The sequence below is a fragment of the Glycine max genome, chromosome 16 (assembly GCF_000004515.6).
Source record: "Glycine max cultivar Williams 82 chromosome 16, Glycine_max_v4.0, whole genome shotgun sequence".
Lineage (NCBI taxonomy): Eukaryota > Viridiplantae > Streptophyta > Magnoliopsida > Fabales > Fabaceae > Glycine > Glycine max.
This window is the reverse complement of record NC_038252.2, coordinates 25,341,565-25,360,253: the sequence shown is the minus strand read 5'-3', so window position 1 is coordinate 25,360,253 and position 18,689 is coordinate 25,341,565. Positions and strand designations below refer to the sequence as shown.

Below are 18,689 nucleotides of genomic sequence, written 5' to 3'. Positions count from 1 at the left end.
GTTTAGAAAGAGATATGAGAAAGACATTGTGATAGGTATTAATTATCAATGGGATCTGCAAATAAGAGAAGGAAACAAAGAGAACATATAATAACATAAAAAAGTTAAATCTTAAATGTCTCAATGTCATGTTTTAACAGCAACTAAATTCTTAAATTGATAAGATTTTCTCACTCTAAAGAAGAACAAGACAAAAACAACAGGAAGATTCAGCTTCAATTCAATTACTAAGTTTTAGACATAGGTATCTCCCTCAGATTTCTACATTAACAAGTGGGTGTTATAGATGCAGTCCATCCAAATCCACTAAATCCTTAAATCCACAAGCACTCACTCAATCTTAATTGATGACCCAATGGAATTACCAACGAGCACTCAAGTTTCAAGCGCGGATTGCTTTTGCACGGCTTCAGGCAACTAATCCACACTTAAACCAAATTATGTCACGAAGGCAATTGGCAGAATCAAACCGAATATTAACATAAACAATTAGTAAATAACATTTAGACAGATCATTCATACGGAATACAGAATCTGCGCATGAACAAGGCACAATAAGAATTAGAAATTCCAACACAAACTACATAGCATATGAAAATAGACAAGAAATAAATGAACACCGTGATTTCTAGATCTACGCCTTATTACGCTTAGATTGAACAATAAAGATAGAGATAGAAATAATAATCGTAGGAATAATGAAAAATGAACCATCTATTTGAAAAGTGCATTGGTGGAGGCGAGAACTGACCTTGCTTGTGACCGGCACTTTTTTCAGAATAATGCAAAGGGAGAAACTGTTGCAAGAGAGAGAGAGAAGAGTGAGAAACTTTACAAGAATGAAGGAGGTTTCCGATGCAGTCAAACTTTCCGTTGCAATCAAGAATGAAGGAGGTTTACGATGCAGTCAAGAGCGAGAGAAGAGGCGAGAACTGACCTTGCTTGTGACCAGCACAAATTTTCCGATGCAGTCACCGGAAACCACCGCCGGCAGCTGAACAAGTGCGGAGGTTTTCGGGAGAAGCTATTGCAAGAGAGAGAATAGTGAGAGAATGAAGGAGGTTTTTGGGAGAAGCTGTGTATCCTACAGAGCAGAAAAGAATTTGAAATTCTTTCATAAAATGAAAGAATTTGAAATGCTAATATTTAAGTTAACTAAAATCCCTTATCTAAATACTCAAATTTTAATTTCTTTTCAAATTTTTATCCAAACATCTTATTTAATTGAAAAGTAATTAAAATCCTTTAAAAAATTGAATTACCATATTAAATTTCTCCATCCAAACACACTCTTATGGTTTTTAATCTAATTTCTAGGGGCTAATTGACCCTATTATTAAAAAAAAGTAATTAAGGTGATTAGAAATATTCAATCATTCTTATTTTTAAAGATGAGTTTTTTTAATAATACCAGCTCATTTTATTTCATTCAAAACTTTTTCCAAGATACAATTCGGTAACCGCAAAGAAATCTAAAAATCAACATGTAACGAAGACACCTTGTAAGTCTATGAGCAACTAGCACTATTAGAAAATACACTTTCAACATCGGTTATTTCTGCCATTCTACATCGGTTTTAAAACTGATGTTGAATGTATTATTGTTAACATCGATTTTGAAAAACCGATGTTAATATAAAAATGTTAACATCGGTTATTTATAAATAACCAATGTTATATATCACTAACTACAGCAAAATAAGTGTATAGATGATGGACGTTGACATCAGTTTTCTAGAAAAACTAATATTAATATACTTGTTAACATCGGTTTTCTAGAAAAATTGAACATCGGTTTTTCTAGAAAACCGATGTCAACGTCCATGATCTATACACTTATTTTGCTGTAGTTAGTTATATATAACATCGGTTATTTATAAATAACCGATGTTAACGTTTGTATGTTAACATCGGTTATGTATAAATAATCGATGTTATTAGAAATAACCAACATCGGTTTTTTGAAAAACCGATGTTAAGGTGCATGTTGACATCAGTTTTTCTAAATAACCGATGTTGTTTACTATATTAACATCAGTTTTTATTAATAATTGATGTTGTTTTCAAATTTTTTTATATAAACTTTTTGTTTTTACAATAAACCCAAAATTGTATCTGTAAAATGCAATTTTAGACCCAATTTACAACAAATAAACATTTTATTCTGCTTTCAGGCAGTTTTAATCACAATAAACATTGAATAATTGATTTATTATTAACAACTATCAACAAATGAATTCAATGTTCAAATTACATTGGAAATGGCAAAAATGTTAAACCAAAGTAAACTAAGCTAAACTTAATGTCCCTAAATCCTAGCTCTGAGCTCTAACTCGGAGATAATAATGTGCCCACTGGATCCGCAGCGCCTTTAATCTCTCTGGCTCCAATGGTCTAGGATCGTTAAAATACTGAATCATGAAATAAATGATAATAAGTTAATAATGTAATACAAATTATAAAAAAAATCGAATTTGTTTGAAATAAACATACCGCTTCCCAGTTATTCCTGAAACTTCCTAAAATGATGGTGGACATCCAGTGCATGATATAATAGCCGCACTCAGTACTTCCTTTTTGTCTATTACACTAAATACATAATGAAATTTGGATATTAATTAAACAATTAATGCACAAATACATAAGAAGTATATATAAGTGGAAGCTTTATGTAAATGATGTACCTTGGCGACAATCCACCTAGCCGGAGCCTTTGATTTAGGTTGTGGAGCATCATCAAGACCTTTTAAAGCACTGTTCTAGACGAGTAACAATTAAAAAGTGGTGTTGTTGAGGTATTTGAATGCAAATGCATTGAAAAGAACACTGACCTGATAATTATCCCCTTAAGGTAGTTGTCTGGCCTGTTATGCAATAAACAAAACCACACAACTAGGTGTTCCTTGGGCACGATGACCACCATCTGCCAGTGTCCACTGTAGTGGGGATGAATATGGGTTAGTATATTAGTAAACATTAATTAAATTAAGTTATTTTGTGTGACTTACCCACTCAGGTAGGCTCGAAGGTAGACATCGCGTTTTGAACTCTGCATCCAACTCTTTATGTAACTTTCAGTCTCAAACTGCGATTGCCTAGACCTCTGAATGGACTGTGGCTTGAGGAATCCATAGATATCAGAATTTCCCGCTCACATACTTGTTTCAGTCAGATGTCTGTTTACGTTAAGTCAAAGTTAAATATTTATGAATTGAAAGCAATAACTTAGGTAATTAAAAGTAATCTCAAATGACTTACAGAATCCACAACTGTAACATTGATATGCTAAGACATTGACCACCGTGTGCGATTTTGGAGAGGTCTTCGTGCTTTATGTAGAGCAGGAAGTCTAGATTAAAGACCCCGAACATGGTGGCATCCCATGTAACCTAGTAAGGCCTCAAGAAAAACTATGGGATGGTCAATGTCATTAGATAAAGCGGATCATCGACCTCCGAATCCGGCTTTTGAGGTGGTTTTGCTGGAGACACAACTAGTTGTTCATGAAACAAAGTTAAATGGCCTAATTTGAGGCACACTGAATGAATTAATTCAAAAAGAAGAAACACATAGTAAGAGTAAAGTACTTGCTATGATAAAAACTTGACCAGATGTGTCGGCCAACCAAGGAAGGTGTGAATTGCCTGCCCCACTAAGGAAACCTCCTCACTGGGTATAGGAACTGGAGCATCTGGATCTTTAACCTCCTCCACACCCACCTTTACATGGCCTGGCAACAAAAGAGTGTTATGAACAACAGTTAATCCCTCATAAACTCTCCCCAAGGCAACCGGGCGGGCAGGATTTGCTTCAATGTACAAGTTGCACCTATCTGAGTCACCCGTCTCAGGATCATTTCCTAAGGGATCAACACAACTCTCCTTTGTGCTTACTCGAGGACCTGAGGGACCAACCAGATGCTCCGGAGGCAGTGCAAGTCCTGAGATTACATCTAGGACTGAAACTGAGATTGCATTTGGCTGAACGATGCCAAGAGCTGCCGAGTCACTTTTTTTGTGATCGACTCCTCTAGCTGGTCCCTGATTTGCTGGGTCAGCTGCTGCAATTCTTCAGGAGGTAGCAAGGAAGAGCTGTGGGACGTCCGTGGAGCCGATCCGAAGTATTGCTTGATGGTGACACCGACTCCAGCAGCATGGACACGTCCATAGTGCTCTGGACATCCAATAACAACAGTGAGAACATCCTAACATCCATGGGGGACGAAGGATCCCTGTGTCGTCTGCTCCTCAAAGGAATCCTGCATAGAAAACACATAGTTGTACATGGAATTCAAAAAATATTAAAACATAATTCTAATGGTTAGTTGAAAATGACTTACGATCTTCTCAGTGATTTCCTTTGTGGCCTCAGTCATCATCTCCCCTGTTTTCTTGGTGCGGGTCATCTTCCACTTCACATGGCGTCTGATGGGGGATGGAGGGTCGATGACGGGATCAATGTTTCCTGACTGTTCAACTTCCTCCAGCTTTTTCTTGGTCTTGTTAGCCAGGAGCTTCTGCTCCAAATATTCATAACCCCCACGAGACAAAACGTGGGGGACAGTGTTCTGTTTCTGGATGGCCTGTGCCTTTTTCTGCACATCCTGCAAAAATAAAACAATAATCTTTCAAATTGCTAGAATGAATTATAACAAGTTAATGTTTTTTGAAAAACAACTTAAATTGCAAGGTACATACCTCCCAAGAAGGGTCTCTACGAGTCTTGCAAAAATGGGTCCATTTTTCCTTGCTTATGTCGTATTTCTCACAGACAGTGTCGTCCACACCGTCCTGATCCGTTGCAAGGGCCCATTTCCTCGCGAGGTCTGATTTAAACTGCCTTCATCTCTCACTAACAGTCTGAAGTAACTTCTTTTTCGTCCTATTGTTAGAAGCCTCTGGGATTTCAAATTCCGCCTGACAATAACAAATAAGGTTTATTTGTTATAATAATGTATTTTTTGGCTATTAATTAAAGGACATCAAATAAGAAAAGAAAAATACCTGAATATCGTCCCAAATCAAGTCCTTCTGAGAAATAGGGACCTCCTTCCAGTTCTCGTACGTGACGTCCACCTTATCACGCGCCACAATCCCCAAATATGTTCTTAATTTCTTCCTGTGGGGACCGTCGGCCTTGCCGGTAGTAGGATCAACATGGACCACTGGTCTCTCAGCACCAGGTGGTCTAGTAGACAAGGATCATAAACATGAGGCTTTGCGTGTCTGCTTCACGGCAGACGGCGAAGTTAATGCGTCGGAAAGAGGAGGAGAAGGAGGAGGAGGAGGCGAGGCTGGTGGAGAAGCCATGATCCTTTATCTGATAGGGAATCTGTTCCTGTTGAAAATAAAAGTTATGAAGAGATTGCACAAACTTCAAATATGGCAAATTTAGAAACATAAAATTGAAGTTGGCCTACCAAATGATGAGATCAAAGATGATGTAGCTAGTGAATTATAAATCAAGGGCAACAAAGAGAGCACTCAAACACAGAAGGAAAAATTATCAAATGAAGTAGTGCCACGATAAGGGCAACGAAGAGAGCACTGAAACACACAAGGAAAAAATATCAAATGAAGAAGTTAGTTCCACAAATGAGGGTAGTGCAGAGAATAGCATCAAAAGCAACTATAATGAAGTTAGTAAATTTGAAGATAAGGACAAAGAACAAAAGAATTCAAAAATGAAAACCAAGGGTGGTTCAAAGAATAATGTCAAGAACAAAGATGTTGAAGATGGTGACTTAAAAAAGAGCATACAAACTTCAGACGTATAAAATTTATCAGATAAAGCTGGATGATAAAGGGTATAGTGTGGATAGTAATATCACTGAACAGGCAAATATAGTGAAGACTTTTATTCAGACTTCAAATAGTGCTCTTGTGCTGAATCTCTACTTGCAGAAAAGGATTTCAATTTTGTTGTAACTAACAACATGTGCTGATTTTTCTTTTTGTTTAAGCTCTAATATCATTTATTGGCTGCTCTTATATTTTCCTTTCTCATGGTTACTTATCCTTTCTTCTGTAGTTTTTTTTTCCACTCCTAGCTATGCACTTTATGAAGCTGAATCTTTTCACATTTGAGTCGCTTTCACACGCAGTGTTATTATTTTCCCATTGGTTAAATTTATATAATGTCCCACTGTAGAAAAGCATCTATTAATAGTTAACCTATTTAGAAGTAGGAACCCTAGATTCACCACATTGCATAGATAATATATCATATAATGGTGCTTTGGTCAAAGCGATAATATCAACATATAAATATATTTTTTTATTGACAAATTTACAATTTAGCTAGTTTTCAAATTGTACTTGAACTGATTGTTAGTTTATTACAATTTAGCTAACTTAGCTTCCTGCTCATCTCTCATTCATACACTTCCGTGAACTGTTCTTCAGAATTGTATTGCCATGTTGAAGTTAAAAGGGTAACCAATGATTTTTCTACTAAGATTTTATGTATTTTAGGTTTGTGTGAGGGTGGGTTAACACAGGAGCTGGATGAATGCCTTGTGTGTATATAGTTGTAATATGTTTAGAAGTTTCAAAAAGAAGGGCATTTTACTCCTAAAAATATATTATTGATGCCTGCTATTTAGGCATTTTTACTCATGATCCAAGCATCCTTACTAATTCTTATTGTTTATCTATTGTTGCTTCTTATTTTTTCTAAATTAGAGAAACAAATAAAAAAATTGCGACTCAAAATTTGAAATCAAGGACACTCCTTGAGGAATGGTCATATTGAACATTTTGGAACATGGATGGCCTAAATAATTCAATATTGCCTGCCTCCAACTTGGAATTCAAGTGAATTGCATATCCTCTTTTGAGGATAAGAGTGAGGTGCTTTTAAATTGTGGTTCCATAAGAATCAGTGGAACCTCAAAATGGCTCAATATTGGTGTTTGGAGATGATGTCAAGAGCCACACATGTCTTGGATAATCTTTGTTAGCAATTGAGGTTTTTGTTTATCTGTTTCTATGTATATATAAACATTTCATTTTGCTTTAGGCGGCCTTATTAGTTTTTCTCATTAATTGGTTTTGAGGACATGTGTATCAGACTTTCAAGTCTGATCTTTTGCCTTTCTCATGCTAAAATCCAGGGTCCTATCATTTTTAATGAATTCACTCTTGTTATAAAAATAAATTAATCAATTAGGTTGGATGTTATAGTACTAGAGCATTAATTATTCCAGAATTTAGTTTGTTACCAAGCAAACAAATAGCAGTAAACATTTCTTTTTGTACAATAGAAAATGTGATAGAAATGCTACCAAAGTACTCCAAATTGTTTGAATTATTTTCAATAAACATCTTATTTTGAAGGATTTTTTTTTAGAATTTTTAATCTCATAAGATACAAGTCAGTTTGGTTCATGCAGTTTGGTTTTGGAGCAGTTCAATTTTTTAAAACTGAGTTAGATTTTTTAATCTCATAAGATAATTAATTCTTGTTTTTATTCATGATTAAGATATACAACAACTGTTTCAGATTTAATATGTGTGAAAGAGGAGCTGTAAGCATTGCACAAAGAACCTATTTCCTTAGTGACTGATAGATTCTACTTTGATTTAAGGGTTGGCCAAGTTGTTGTTGCTAGAAATGATTTGCTGCTGAATAAGTGTGATGACCATGGAAGCAGGGGAAGAAGAGAAGGCAATATTGATAGATTGAGCTTATGATTGTTGTGTGGAAGGGAAGTTCCATGATTTGGTGGAGAACGATAAGGAAGCCTTGTCTGACATTGGCAGGTTAGAAAAGAGGATAAAGATAGCAATTTGGTGCATTCAAGAGCATCTTGAAATGAGGCCAACTATGGGGAAGGTCAAACAAATGATGGACGGTTTGGTTGAAGTCCCTAACCCACCATCACCTAATCCTGATGTTTGATTAATCTCTTGACTTAATTCCCATCCTCCCTAAAATTTTAGGGAGAAGTGATTATGCATCGTTCCTGTTCATGTCATTTTTACTCTATGCATTGTTATTTCCTATTATGAGTTATTTTTTGTGTACTTTTTTTATTTTCTGCAGATATAATAGCTATCTATATATCCTTGTACTCTAATTAAGTTATTGTTCTATGTAGTTCAAGATGTTTTCTTATTTGGAATCATTTTATGTAGGAATGATGGGTGGTGAGCTTCCAATGAAGGAAGCCAAGATGGCAATTGCGGCATTGGATTCTGATGGAGATGGGTTGCTAAGTTTGGAGGATTTCATTGCTCTCATGGAAGCTAGGGGAGAGGAGCAGAAGTTGAATGACTTGAAGGTAGCTTTTGACATGTATGACACTGAAAGCTGTGGGTTTATAACCCCTAAGAGCTTGAAAAGGATGCTTAAGAAGATGGGTGGGTCCAAATCCATTGATGAGTGCAAATCTATGATCAAACAGTTTGATTTGAATGGGGATGGTGTCCTAAGCTTTGAAGAACTCAGAATTATGATGTAGTGAGGCATGTATATATAAATGTTGATTTTGTATAGTGTGTATTTGAAATTTGATTAATTTGTTTGCATATCCTATGTATAACACTATAAAATGGGATAAATACATTGGTCTTCAGATTTCACCTCAATAAACAAAGTTGATGCTTCACGTGGTTGCAACTTTTGAACCACCTCTGCAACTACTTCCTACAAGAAACAACACAGATTAATAAACATTACAAAAAACAATTGTATGACTTATGTAAATGAATCTATCAAAATCAAATATATAAATAGAAAATTACATTAGACGATGTTAATTAATTCTCCTTCATCATGATCATTACGATTAGCATGAACATCATCAGCTTCTTCTTCTCCGACAATGTTAGGAGTGATTTGTGTGGACAAAGGACTAACATAGGTGTCCATGTATGAATCATCATCTTCTATATTAACACCAATTGTTTTGCCTATAGAACCACGCACCACCTTTCATCACAAGGGTCTTGCACATAAAATACTTGTCTAGCTTGTTCTGCCATGATGAAAAGGTCATTGTGGTAACCAAGTTTCTTTAGGTCTACCAACATAAATCCTATATCATCGGTATGCACACCGGTGTTGCTGTCAACCCATTTACATTTGAAAACAGAAACAGTAAATTTCACATAGTTAAGCTCCCAAATTTCATCAATGAACCCAAAGTAAGGGATGGAAGCTACACAAGGATTAGCGTCATGCACACTTGCGAAGTGTTGAGATTCAGCCCTTAGGGTGACCTTGCTGTTTTGCATTGTACTTTTGTCGTCTTGTGCTTTTGTGTAAAATGAATACTTGTTTATGTCATATCCTTGCCAAGTTATAACATTTCTTTGAGGCCCATTTGCTAGCTTTCTTAAAGTTTCTGAAGCATTTTCATCTGCAAAGATTGTATCTTTAAACCAATCACAGAAAGTCTTGTTATGCTTTTTCAACACCCAATTCTTTGACATTTTTGGATTATTCTGTTTGACTAAAGCTTCATGCTTAAGTATGTATGGCAAAACTTCATTATTGTTGTTCAAGGAAGCAAATTATGCACTACCTCAAGCAGTGAGGTAAAACTTTTGTCACTCCACCCATACTTGGCTTTCACATTAACCAGACTTAACACCGCAGACAACAGGGTTAAGGAATTCTTGCACCCCTATACAAAGGCTTCTTTGAATCACTCTGCAATCCTTCATACACAGGGGTGTGTGCTTGCTGAAAAGACTCTTGTTCAAGGTCATGAATCATGTCCTCCAAGCGATCTCCCATTTCTACATCAAACGATTCAGCTTGGGACCCATTCTGTATGTCTATCACTTCACCATGCCATATCCACATCGTGTAATTCTTCTTAATCCCATCACACAATAGATTCTCCCATAAGTCGTCCAGTAGTTGTCGTCTTCCGTTCAAACAGTTGATGCAAGGACAATAATATTTTCCTTCTTCATTCGGTCGATCTCTTTCTGAAGCAAATTGCAAGAACTGCTCAACGCCATCCTCATATTCTGGGCTCAAGCGACTTTGATTCATCCAACATCGATCCATCTAAGCAATTTGATGCATGAAAATCTCACTTTTTTATTTATAGGTGTGGCCCTATCCCATTTAGGAAGACTGTCTTTTATGTTAGCTTCAAACGTCACGGTTAGCATTATTTTGAAAATTTTGACTAAATTTCGGCAGGATTTCGCATTGGTCTCCAAGTACACAACATGACATCGGTGAAATTAATTTCCCAATAATCAAGTATGCACTCAGAGAACAACTTGAAATGCATTGTACCGAAATTTCATCAAATTAATCAAAATAATAATAACCTTAACGAATGAATCTAACATAAAAATACCAATCTCCCCAAACTGTCCAAACGAACAATTCAAGACTAAATACAATGACTAATGCAAACTGTCCGCAAGGATCATTGCATTCAGTTTCGATTACAAACTAAGTGTGTGTGTGTGTGTGTGTGTGTGAAGGTGTGTGATTAGGGATTGATCACTCTCTCACTAATAGCAAGCAAAGCATATGGAGGAGAGAAAATGAATGAGAGAAAGCTAAGGGGTGTTGGTTTAATATGGGACAAAGTGAGGTTGACTAGGTCGGAAGTGAGGTTGACTAAGTATGTGTGTGTGAGGTTGACTAAGTGTGTGTGTGTGTGTGTGTGTGTGTGTGTGTGTGTGTGTGTGTGTGTGTGTATTTGTCATGAGGGTGTGTGTGTGTGTGTTTGTGATTAGGCTTTGTGTGTGTGTGTGATGAGGGTGTGTGTGTGTGTGTGTGTCATGAGGGTGTGTGTATGTGTGTTTCTGACGAAGGTGTGTGTGTGTGTGTGCGTGCATACGGGGTCATTCAAGGGTAGCAAAAGATCATCATATTCTAAACATCATCAGCCACACCATGCACTCCTATATTGCTGGCATAGAGAGATTCCCAGAGAGAGAAACAGTCGCTACAATCTCTAAATTAATATGGTTTACAGAAAAATGACACCCTATTAGCATCAACTTGCAAGAAACTCACAGCATCTCGAAAAGATAGCTTATATGATTTGGAAGGAAAGGGCATTGAATTGGTTCCAGTGGTTAGAATTATGGACAAGGGTCATGATTTGGCCAGTGTTGAAGCATGGGTTGTTGGGGATGTTTCAGATTTACTTTTCAAAAAATCCATGAGGTGTTAATGGAGTTGTGATTGAAATTGGATGCTGGATTGATCGTACAGGTAATTTGGAAGGTCCTTAAAGATCAACATAATGTATTAAGAGAAGATAAATTGATGAGAGAGAAGAAAATCAGAGAAAAAAATCTATTATTTTGCTCTGCCAAGGGAGAAAACCCTTCTACAATTGTTAAGTTTGCAAACTTAGTGCATGTTTGGATTAAACTTAAGTTTGCAAACTGTGTGTGTGTGTGTGTGTGCGTGTCTTTGTGTGTGTGGAGGGTATATTCCACTATCGCAAACCTCTATACCAGATAAAATGAGGCCTTACAATCCCTATGCACAAACAACAGATTCATCCCATAAGGCCTTCACGACAACAGCAGATTCATAAAAGGAATTTTTTTATCAACATTTCCCAAGAGGCTGATGTAGATAAAATTGTTACTGCTCTTTTCATTCAGAAATTTTAATGTATTTTAGTTTTGATTGTTTTGGGCAGGGAAAATAGTTGAAGAAGGCAATTGGTAATATCGTGTACATAGAAGGTAATTGTTTTGAAGCTGCTGTTACTACTGCTGCTTCATATTTTAAATTATGAGAGTAATATTTCTTGTTCTATAAGTTGTATTTTGTTTGGACAAACTAGTGTCTATTATCTTTTTCTCTGCAGGATTCAAGATTTGAAGCAGGTTATAAGTAGTTATTATTAAAAGCAGGCTTTAGCTTTTGATGTGCTCTCTATTAGCCTGCTGGTATAAATCAAAGACTTCTACAACTATACAAGTAATGCTTACAAAAACAATTTCAAAGTATTTTTCGAATCAAAGATATAAATAAATACCTGAGTTAGAGGCTTCAGCATAATTGACTTTCCAGCAATGAGCGCAGGAGCACTTTTGGAAACAACAATGAGTGCAAGATCAACAATGGCTAAAATTACTCCTAGTGGAATCTGAAAATTAAATGAGTAGGCCTTATAATCAATTAACATAGGTAATAAGTGAGGCTGTTATGCATACAGGCAGAAGACAATGAGGTTGTTAAGCATAATTGTGATATATTTTTAAAATCTGCTCCTAGTTACTTTCATTTTAGACAAAACTGTACATCATCTATTTGTATTCAATTAATATCTACTATTATCCCAAAAAAATAAAAACAAAACATTTTGGCAATTCAGAAACCTAGTCACGTAATCTAAGTCCATGGATGAGTGCAAAGTGATGATAAGTAGGTTTGATTTGAATGGGGATGGCATGTTTAGCTTTGAAGAGTTCAGAATTATGATGAAGTGATTATAATGATCATGATGATGCTACATGCACATTGATTCTAGCACTAGCTAGCTTCATGTGCCTATATAGTTTGGTTAATAAATATAGTGAAGCAGTGATCACAATTCACATTTTAATAAATACATTAAAAATGCAGAGAAAAACCAAACTTTTATCTTACCTCTCCTTTCCGAAAGATAACACCAAAAGTCCAACCAATGACTTCAACTAGAGGGATTTTTTCTTGTCGTTAAGGTGTGAAGTTGTCCTTTTGTTTCTTCAAGCAAACCTGAATCAATATATATATAATAAAATAATATTAAATTAAGTGAAACCTAACAATGAGTAATAAAAGTTATCTATATTACTAATAATCAATAAATATAATTATATAATATTAAATTAAGTAAAAGCAAACAATGAGTAATAAAAATTATTCATATTACTAATAATCAAAAAATATAATTATATAATATTAAATTTAGTAAAAACTAAGAATGAGTAATAATTTCAAAATTATTATTGTCAAGTATCAATGATAAGTTTTACCAAAATAATTTACCTTGTATGAAGTAGTTATGTATGTAAGGGTAATAATTAATTTACCTCTACAACAAGATCCTAGTATAAAGTAGTTATGTATGTAAATCTTGCACAGAAAGCCAAATAATAAAGCATTGACAGTGCAAATGTAAAAAAGTTAGGGGAGTTGCTAGGTGCACCCAGCAACATTGCTGGTGCACCCAACAATTATGTGAATGGGCAAAATTGCCTTTGTTTAAAATTTTTAAAAATAAAGGCGCACCTATTATTCAGGGCTTCTTCCATGAGTGCTTCTTTTCTTCTTCCTTCTTCCGTGCCTGCTCCTCATCTGCTTTCCTTCTTCTCCGCGCCTAGGCAGCCATTTTCGTTCATTTTGGGAGCTTCGTTTCTGTGTTTCCGCCGTCGAGGTTAGTAGCTCCTGTCTCCACTCCCCTTTAATGTTCAATGGTGATTTAGTTTAGGAGTTTCTGGCTGTAGGGTAGATGACTTTGTTTCAGTATGAAAATGGTGAAGTTGTAGCATTTTTCTTTTACGAAAGAAGTTCTTCCGTATGAACATACGGAAGAACTTCTTCCATATGAAGGAAATTCTTCTAATGGAAGAAGTTCTTCCGTAAGTTCCTACTGAAGAAGGTTCTTCCATAAGAAGATTTTCTTCATACAGAAGAACCTTTTTCCGTATGAACTTACAGCAGAAGTTCTTCCGTAAGAATATTTTTTTTAATTAGTTTGGTTATTTTATTTTATAAATTAAGTTTGGTGGTTTTTTTTGTTATAATATTTTATGCTTGCATAAAAATATGTTTCTTACATGTATTATAGATGTGTAGTGATTAGGATTGAGCGTGTAGGGTTTAGTTTATGTAGTGCGTAGTCGACAATGCTTAGGAAAGTGTGATTAGGGTTTATAACGTAAGGTTGAGGATTTATGTAGGTTTATAATCATATGAATAGTTAATTTGTCCAAAAAAAAATACGTGTTCATCATGATTTGCAGATCATGGTTAGAACCAGAGGTTTAGGGCATGTATTATCTAGGGTTATAGGCAGAGGCTTGGTTAGAGAGGATGAGCATCATGCAGATGATGTTCCCCGGCGGCGTAGGCCTACCGCATCCGCCCGTAGGCGAAGGGTAGATGTTGCAATTGCTGAGGATGTTCCTCAGGTGACTGAAGATGTTCCTCGGGTGATTGAGGATGTTCCTCATATGGACAAGGATATTCCTGAGAGGACTGCGGAGGTAGATGATGCGGACATAGAAAGCATAACTATTGATGGTGCTGAAGGGTCACCTGGTGATCATGCTGAGGGATTCCCTGGTAGGCCACGTGACCCATCGATCCTTACTTCGTTTGCCTACCACGTGGCACATAGCATCTGGAGTGGACAGGTATTTTAATTTATACGTAAAGTTATTTGTTAATTATTTTTTTTGTTGAGTTGTTTGTGATAATAAATTTTTAATAAATTGTTATGATCTGTTCTTCAACTCAGGAACGACCTGAGTTGAAGTTGATCTCCCATGGTAGGAAGGTTGATAAATTTGGGAGGCTAGCGCCTGAGATAGAAGGTCTAATGGCAGCCACCAGATTAAGTCCATTGATCGGGTGTTTGTAGTCACCGGCGATCCTGGACTTATATCTGCATTTGTTGAGAGGTGGCATAGGGAGACCAGCACCTTCCACTTTCCCGTAGGAGAGCTGACGATCACCCTGGACAATTTGATGGCACTCCTCCATCTTCCAATCACAGGTGTGTTACACAGCTTTGAGCCTCTGCTTGTGGATGAGGCAGTCTTCTTGTTGATGGAGCTGCTTCAGGTCTCCGGTGAGGAGGCTAGAGCTGAGACCATATAGGCACATGGGGCATACGTACAACTTTCGTGGCTTCGGGAGGTCTATCAGAGTAGATGTCATGCCCGACAGTGGATCGTAGCAACCCGTGCTTACCTCCTCCACTTGGTGGGTTGCACTCTTTTTTCTAACAAGAGTGCAACACATGTTCATGTGGTTCATCTGGAGGGTTTATGAGACCTGGGTCAGACAGGGGTCTATGCTTGGGGAGCTGCGACGCTTATGCACATGTATGACTAGCTAAATGAAGCTTGCCAGATCCCTACACGACAGATGGCTGGGTACTTGACTTTATTACAGGTAAATGTTGTGTTCGTAATAAGTTAAATTGGATTATGATGTAAACATGTTTTTTATCTTATGTTCATGTCATGTTTGTAGTGTTGGATATATGAGTACTTTCCCAGTGTGCATCAGTGTGTCACTGATGATGCGTATGCTGATACGACCCCACGTGCCTCCCAGTGGCTGACTATGAAGGCTCAAATGAGGGGGATAACAAAAGCGCCGTATCGGGCACGTTTAGATGCTCTGATGATCACGGATGTATGCTGGATGCCTTACGCTGACCACCAAGGAGTTAGGGTCTTTGACCTGATTTCCTGCTTCTAGGGTCAGCTGAGATGAGGTCCTATTGTGGTCTTTGTTCAACCAGAGAGGGTGGTCCGACAGTTCAGGTACATTCAAATGATCCCTCCACCACCTGTTAGTGTTTCACTATCATATGAGGAGATAGACGACAGGTGGATGCATTTCTCAGAACATGTAGCACCTGTGGGTGAGATTTGTGTTGTCCCTGGACAGGTATCAGCAAACTACATGGATTGGTTTTTCTAGATATCTCATCCATTCGTCACACCGACCTAGGCAGGTGATCAGCCCAGACATCCACCTGCCCCACATGATGAGGAATACGTCGAGCCACATATCCCGAAGGTTCCAATGGCATCTGATCTTCCTAGACATTCAGTGGTAAGATTAGTTGGTTTAATGTTTTATAAATTGATTTTTACTTAAAATTTTGTAATAATTGTGTTTTTATGACTATCATAGGATGCTTGTGAAGGTTGTGAAGCGATTGCTGAAAGGTTGGAGCGTGTGCTCAACCTCAGGATGGTCACTGAAGGCACAGAGTTACACGAGATCATGCAAGATTGCCTCAGGATCGCTGGAGGTGACGCCTGAGATGGAAGTCTTAGGGCGCGATGTAGACGCCGCATAGATCCTTGATACATGTCTTTTATTGTATTTGATAACATTTTTGTATTTATTATATTATTTTGGTTACAACTTTTATTGAATTTATTTTTTGCATTGATTTTGGTATCTGTTATATTATTTCAGTATCAGCTCCTCTAATGGAAGAACGATATGAACTTCTTGCATTGTAAATTTGTTTGATTGTGGTGCAACTATTGACATTGCGTTCCTTCAACGTTAGCAGGATGTTTTTTGGTTTCACCATAAACTTTGTTATCTCAGTAATAATTTTCTTTCCATCCTTGGTCAATTGCCCAGCGTATGGATGTCCAACTAAAGACTTGGCCAATTCATGATTGTGAATCTCACAGATCAACTTCACCATCCAACCTTCCCCTCCATGCACTGGTTTCCCATGAAGCCTGAAGGGACAACCACATTTCCTACTCCCAGTGTCTCTTCTAACAAATTTTTTGTTCCTACACTTGTACAGACCGCTCCTTTCACACCAAATTAACATAAATGAACTTCTTCCTCTACTACCAGTATCTGTGTCAGACCTCATAATCATTGCAACAAATTCGTTTTCATGGGCAACTATTCGAGCCCACTGCAGAACATCATCTCGGGTACCAAAGACCTACAACGCAACCCTGACATGTTAATTTTTATACAAAACATACATTCAACCAAATGACTCAAACTAATGAACATGATTATTTGAGAAGTATTAAAAGCATCCGAACAATCAACATGTGGTTGATTCACACCACATTCTTCTTCATTTTCATAATCCATATGAACTTCTTGTGATATCGTATTGTCATACGTCCATTGATCTTCATCCATCTTAATGACATATTAATAAATTATGCATCATACACAAGTACATACAAATTACCATATTAGCAAAACAAAAAATTGACTAAATAATAATTGCACACTTATTAACAACTAATACAACTACATTCAAAATTTAAAACTAAATTATTTACTTAAACTAAATATTTTGTATTTCTAAAACACAATAATATTAAATTTTACGAAACATCTAATTTCACAAAAAATTACTTCAAACAAATAAATATTTTGCACTGTAATTAACAATAAAAATATATAACACTATAACTAACAACTAATTAAACATTTTACTCCTACAACAAAATACAATTATTTTACTTAAATTATTTAATATTATACCTAATTAAACCAATTATCCACAATTTCAAAAATATGAAATACAAAAATTATAAATTTTAATATTCATATTTATTAATTTTTTCACAAATTCAAAAAAAAATTAAAAAAATAAACAATAAAGCTTATGGAAGAACTTCTTCCGTAAAAAGCAGTGTCCATTTACGGAAGAAGTTCTTCCGTAAGAAGCAGTGTGCATTTACGGAAGAAGTTCTTCCGTAAGCTTTTTACGGAATAACTTCTTCTGTAACAAGTCTTTTACAGTTACGAAAGAAGTCTTTCGTAAAAAATTTACTGAAGAAGAACTTCTTCTGTATGTAACAGATCTACACAAAAAAGCGGTAAAATGCGTACCTCTTGCGAAATAAAAATAGCAATAAGGACAGCAACCACCAATATTTAACCTTCACCAAATGACTACCTCGAAAAAACTTGCAAAAACCACCCAGAACGGCACAAACTGGTTGAAATGAAAGAAAGAAAGCGTAAAACCGTAAAAAATTACACATGCGCCGTAAGTTTAAAGAAAAACAAGATAGGGGCGAAATTGGCATTTTATAAAAGTGTTGGGTGCACTAACAATGTTGCTGGGTGCACCTAGCAACTCCCAAAAGTTAGCTGGTTTTGGGTAAATGGAAGTCTCAGGCCCAATACCCTGCATGACAGTGCAAATGAAAAAAAGTTAATAGTATTAGGCATTCAGTAAGCTATTGGGTTAAAGAATACACTGAATCTTAAAAAGAGCATGACTTCCTTCTTCTTTAACTATTGTTCTCACACAATCATAAATGTCTTTGTAATGGTTTTGTGATCCCTGAAGTGAGAGAGAGAGAGAGAGAAAGATTTCAAATCAAACATGTTAGAAAAAATAAGGACTAAGAGCCAATGTGTCAACCAGCTAAGTTTATCCAAAACCTTCAGCAAGTAAATCACTTTCGACATGACCATCATAATTCTTGCAAGCCCAAACATATTGACCTTCACTTTTGACTGCATATGCCAACATCTCATCAATTAGCCTATGCTCATACCTGAATTTATTAAAAGTGTCAACCATGTATGTGTATATGTAATGCAGCAAAGCAAATTGTTTCCTAAACATTAAAACAAACCATATTGAGTGTTCTTGAAACTTATGCTTCTACCTTTCTTCATATACTAAGAAACCAAAATAACACAAAATTCTCTCTTTGTACCTCCCTTTTAAGAGAGCTAACTTTGTCATAACATCTACTCTCAGCAACAATAAGAATGAAGTATAACTAGTTAAAGTGCTACTCTTGCCTTTTGTTTTTCTCACTTCCATAGATTAAAAAAAAAGTCACTTAAGAGTGGCTTCTCCAATTTCCACAGTAACCCAGTCATCAGTAGAATTACGATTTTGCAGCCCCAAATGAAAATACTTTATGTTCAAATCCAGATAAGGAAATATAATCTGCAGGGACACAAAATCAGTTGCTCATATTAAAAGCAGATCCAAAACCACC

The 18,689-nt window shown here is 36.3% G+C and overlaps 2 protein-coding genes across 2 annotated transcripts; both read left to right on the top strand.

Annotated features, from left to right (window-relative positions):
* Window positions 1-8,140: 8,140 nt before the first annotated feature.
* Window positions 8,141-8,531, top strand: LOC100796463 (probable calcium-binding protein CML31). The gene has a single exon (XM_026125995.2). The coding sequence runs from the start codon at window positions 8,141-8,143 to the stop codon at window positions 8,462-8,464; it is 324 nt and encodes a 107-aa protein (XP_025981780.1). The 3' UTR covers window positions 8,465-8,531.
* Window positions 8,532-13,952: 5,421 nt separating this feature from the next.
* LOC102659441 (uncharacterized) lies at window positions 13,953-14,808 on the top strand. The gene is made up of 3 exons (XM_006599877.1): window positions 13,953-14,342; window positions 14,447-14,477; window positions 14,570-14,808. Exons 1-3 carry the CDS (start codon window positions 13,953-13,955, stop codon window positions 14,806-14,808), a joined length of 660 nt encoding a protein of 219 aa, XP_006599940.1.
* The last annotated feature ends 3,881 nt before the right edge of the window (window positions 14,809-18,689 follow it).

Bases quoted from the DNA above. Each gene is read 5' to 3' on its own strand.
- LOC100796463 (XM_026125995.2), top strand. From the start codon at position 8,141: ATGATGGGTGGTGAGCTTCCAATGAAGGAAGCCAAGATGGCAATTGCG.
- LOC102659441 (XM_006599877.1), top strand. From the start codon at position 13,953: ATGGTTAGAACCAGAGGTTTAGGGCATGTATTATCTAGGGTTATAGGC. The intron at 14,343-14,446 runs GTATTTTAATTT...TCTTCAACTCAG, and splicing joins ATAGCATCTGGAGTGGACAG to GAACGACCTGAGTTGAAGTT. The intron at 14,478-14,569 runs GTAGGAAGGTTG...GGGTGTTTGTAG, and splicing joins GTTGAAGTTGATCTCCCATG to TCACCGGCGATCCTGGACTT.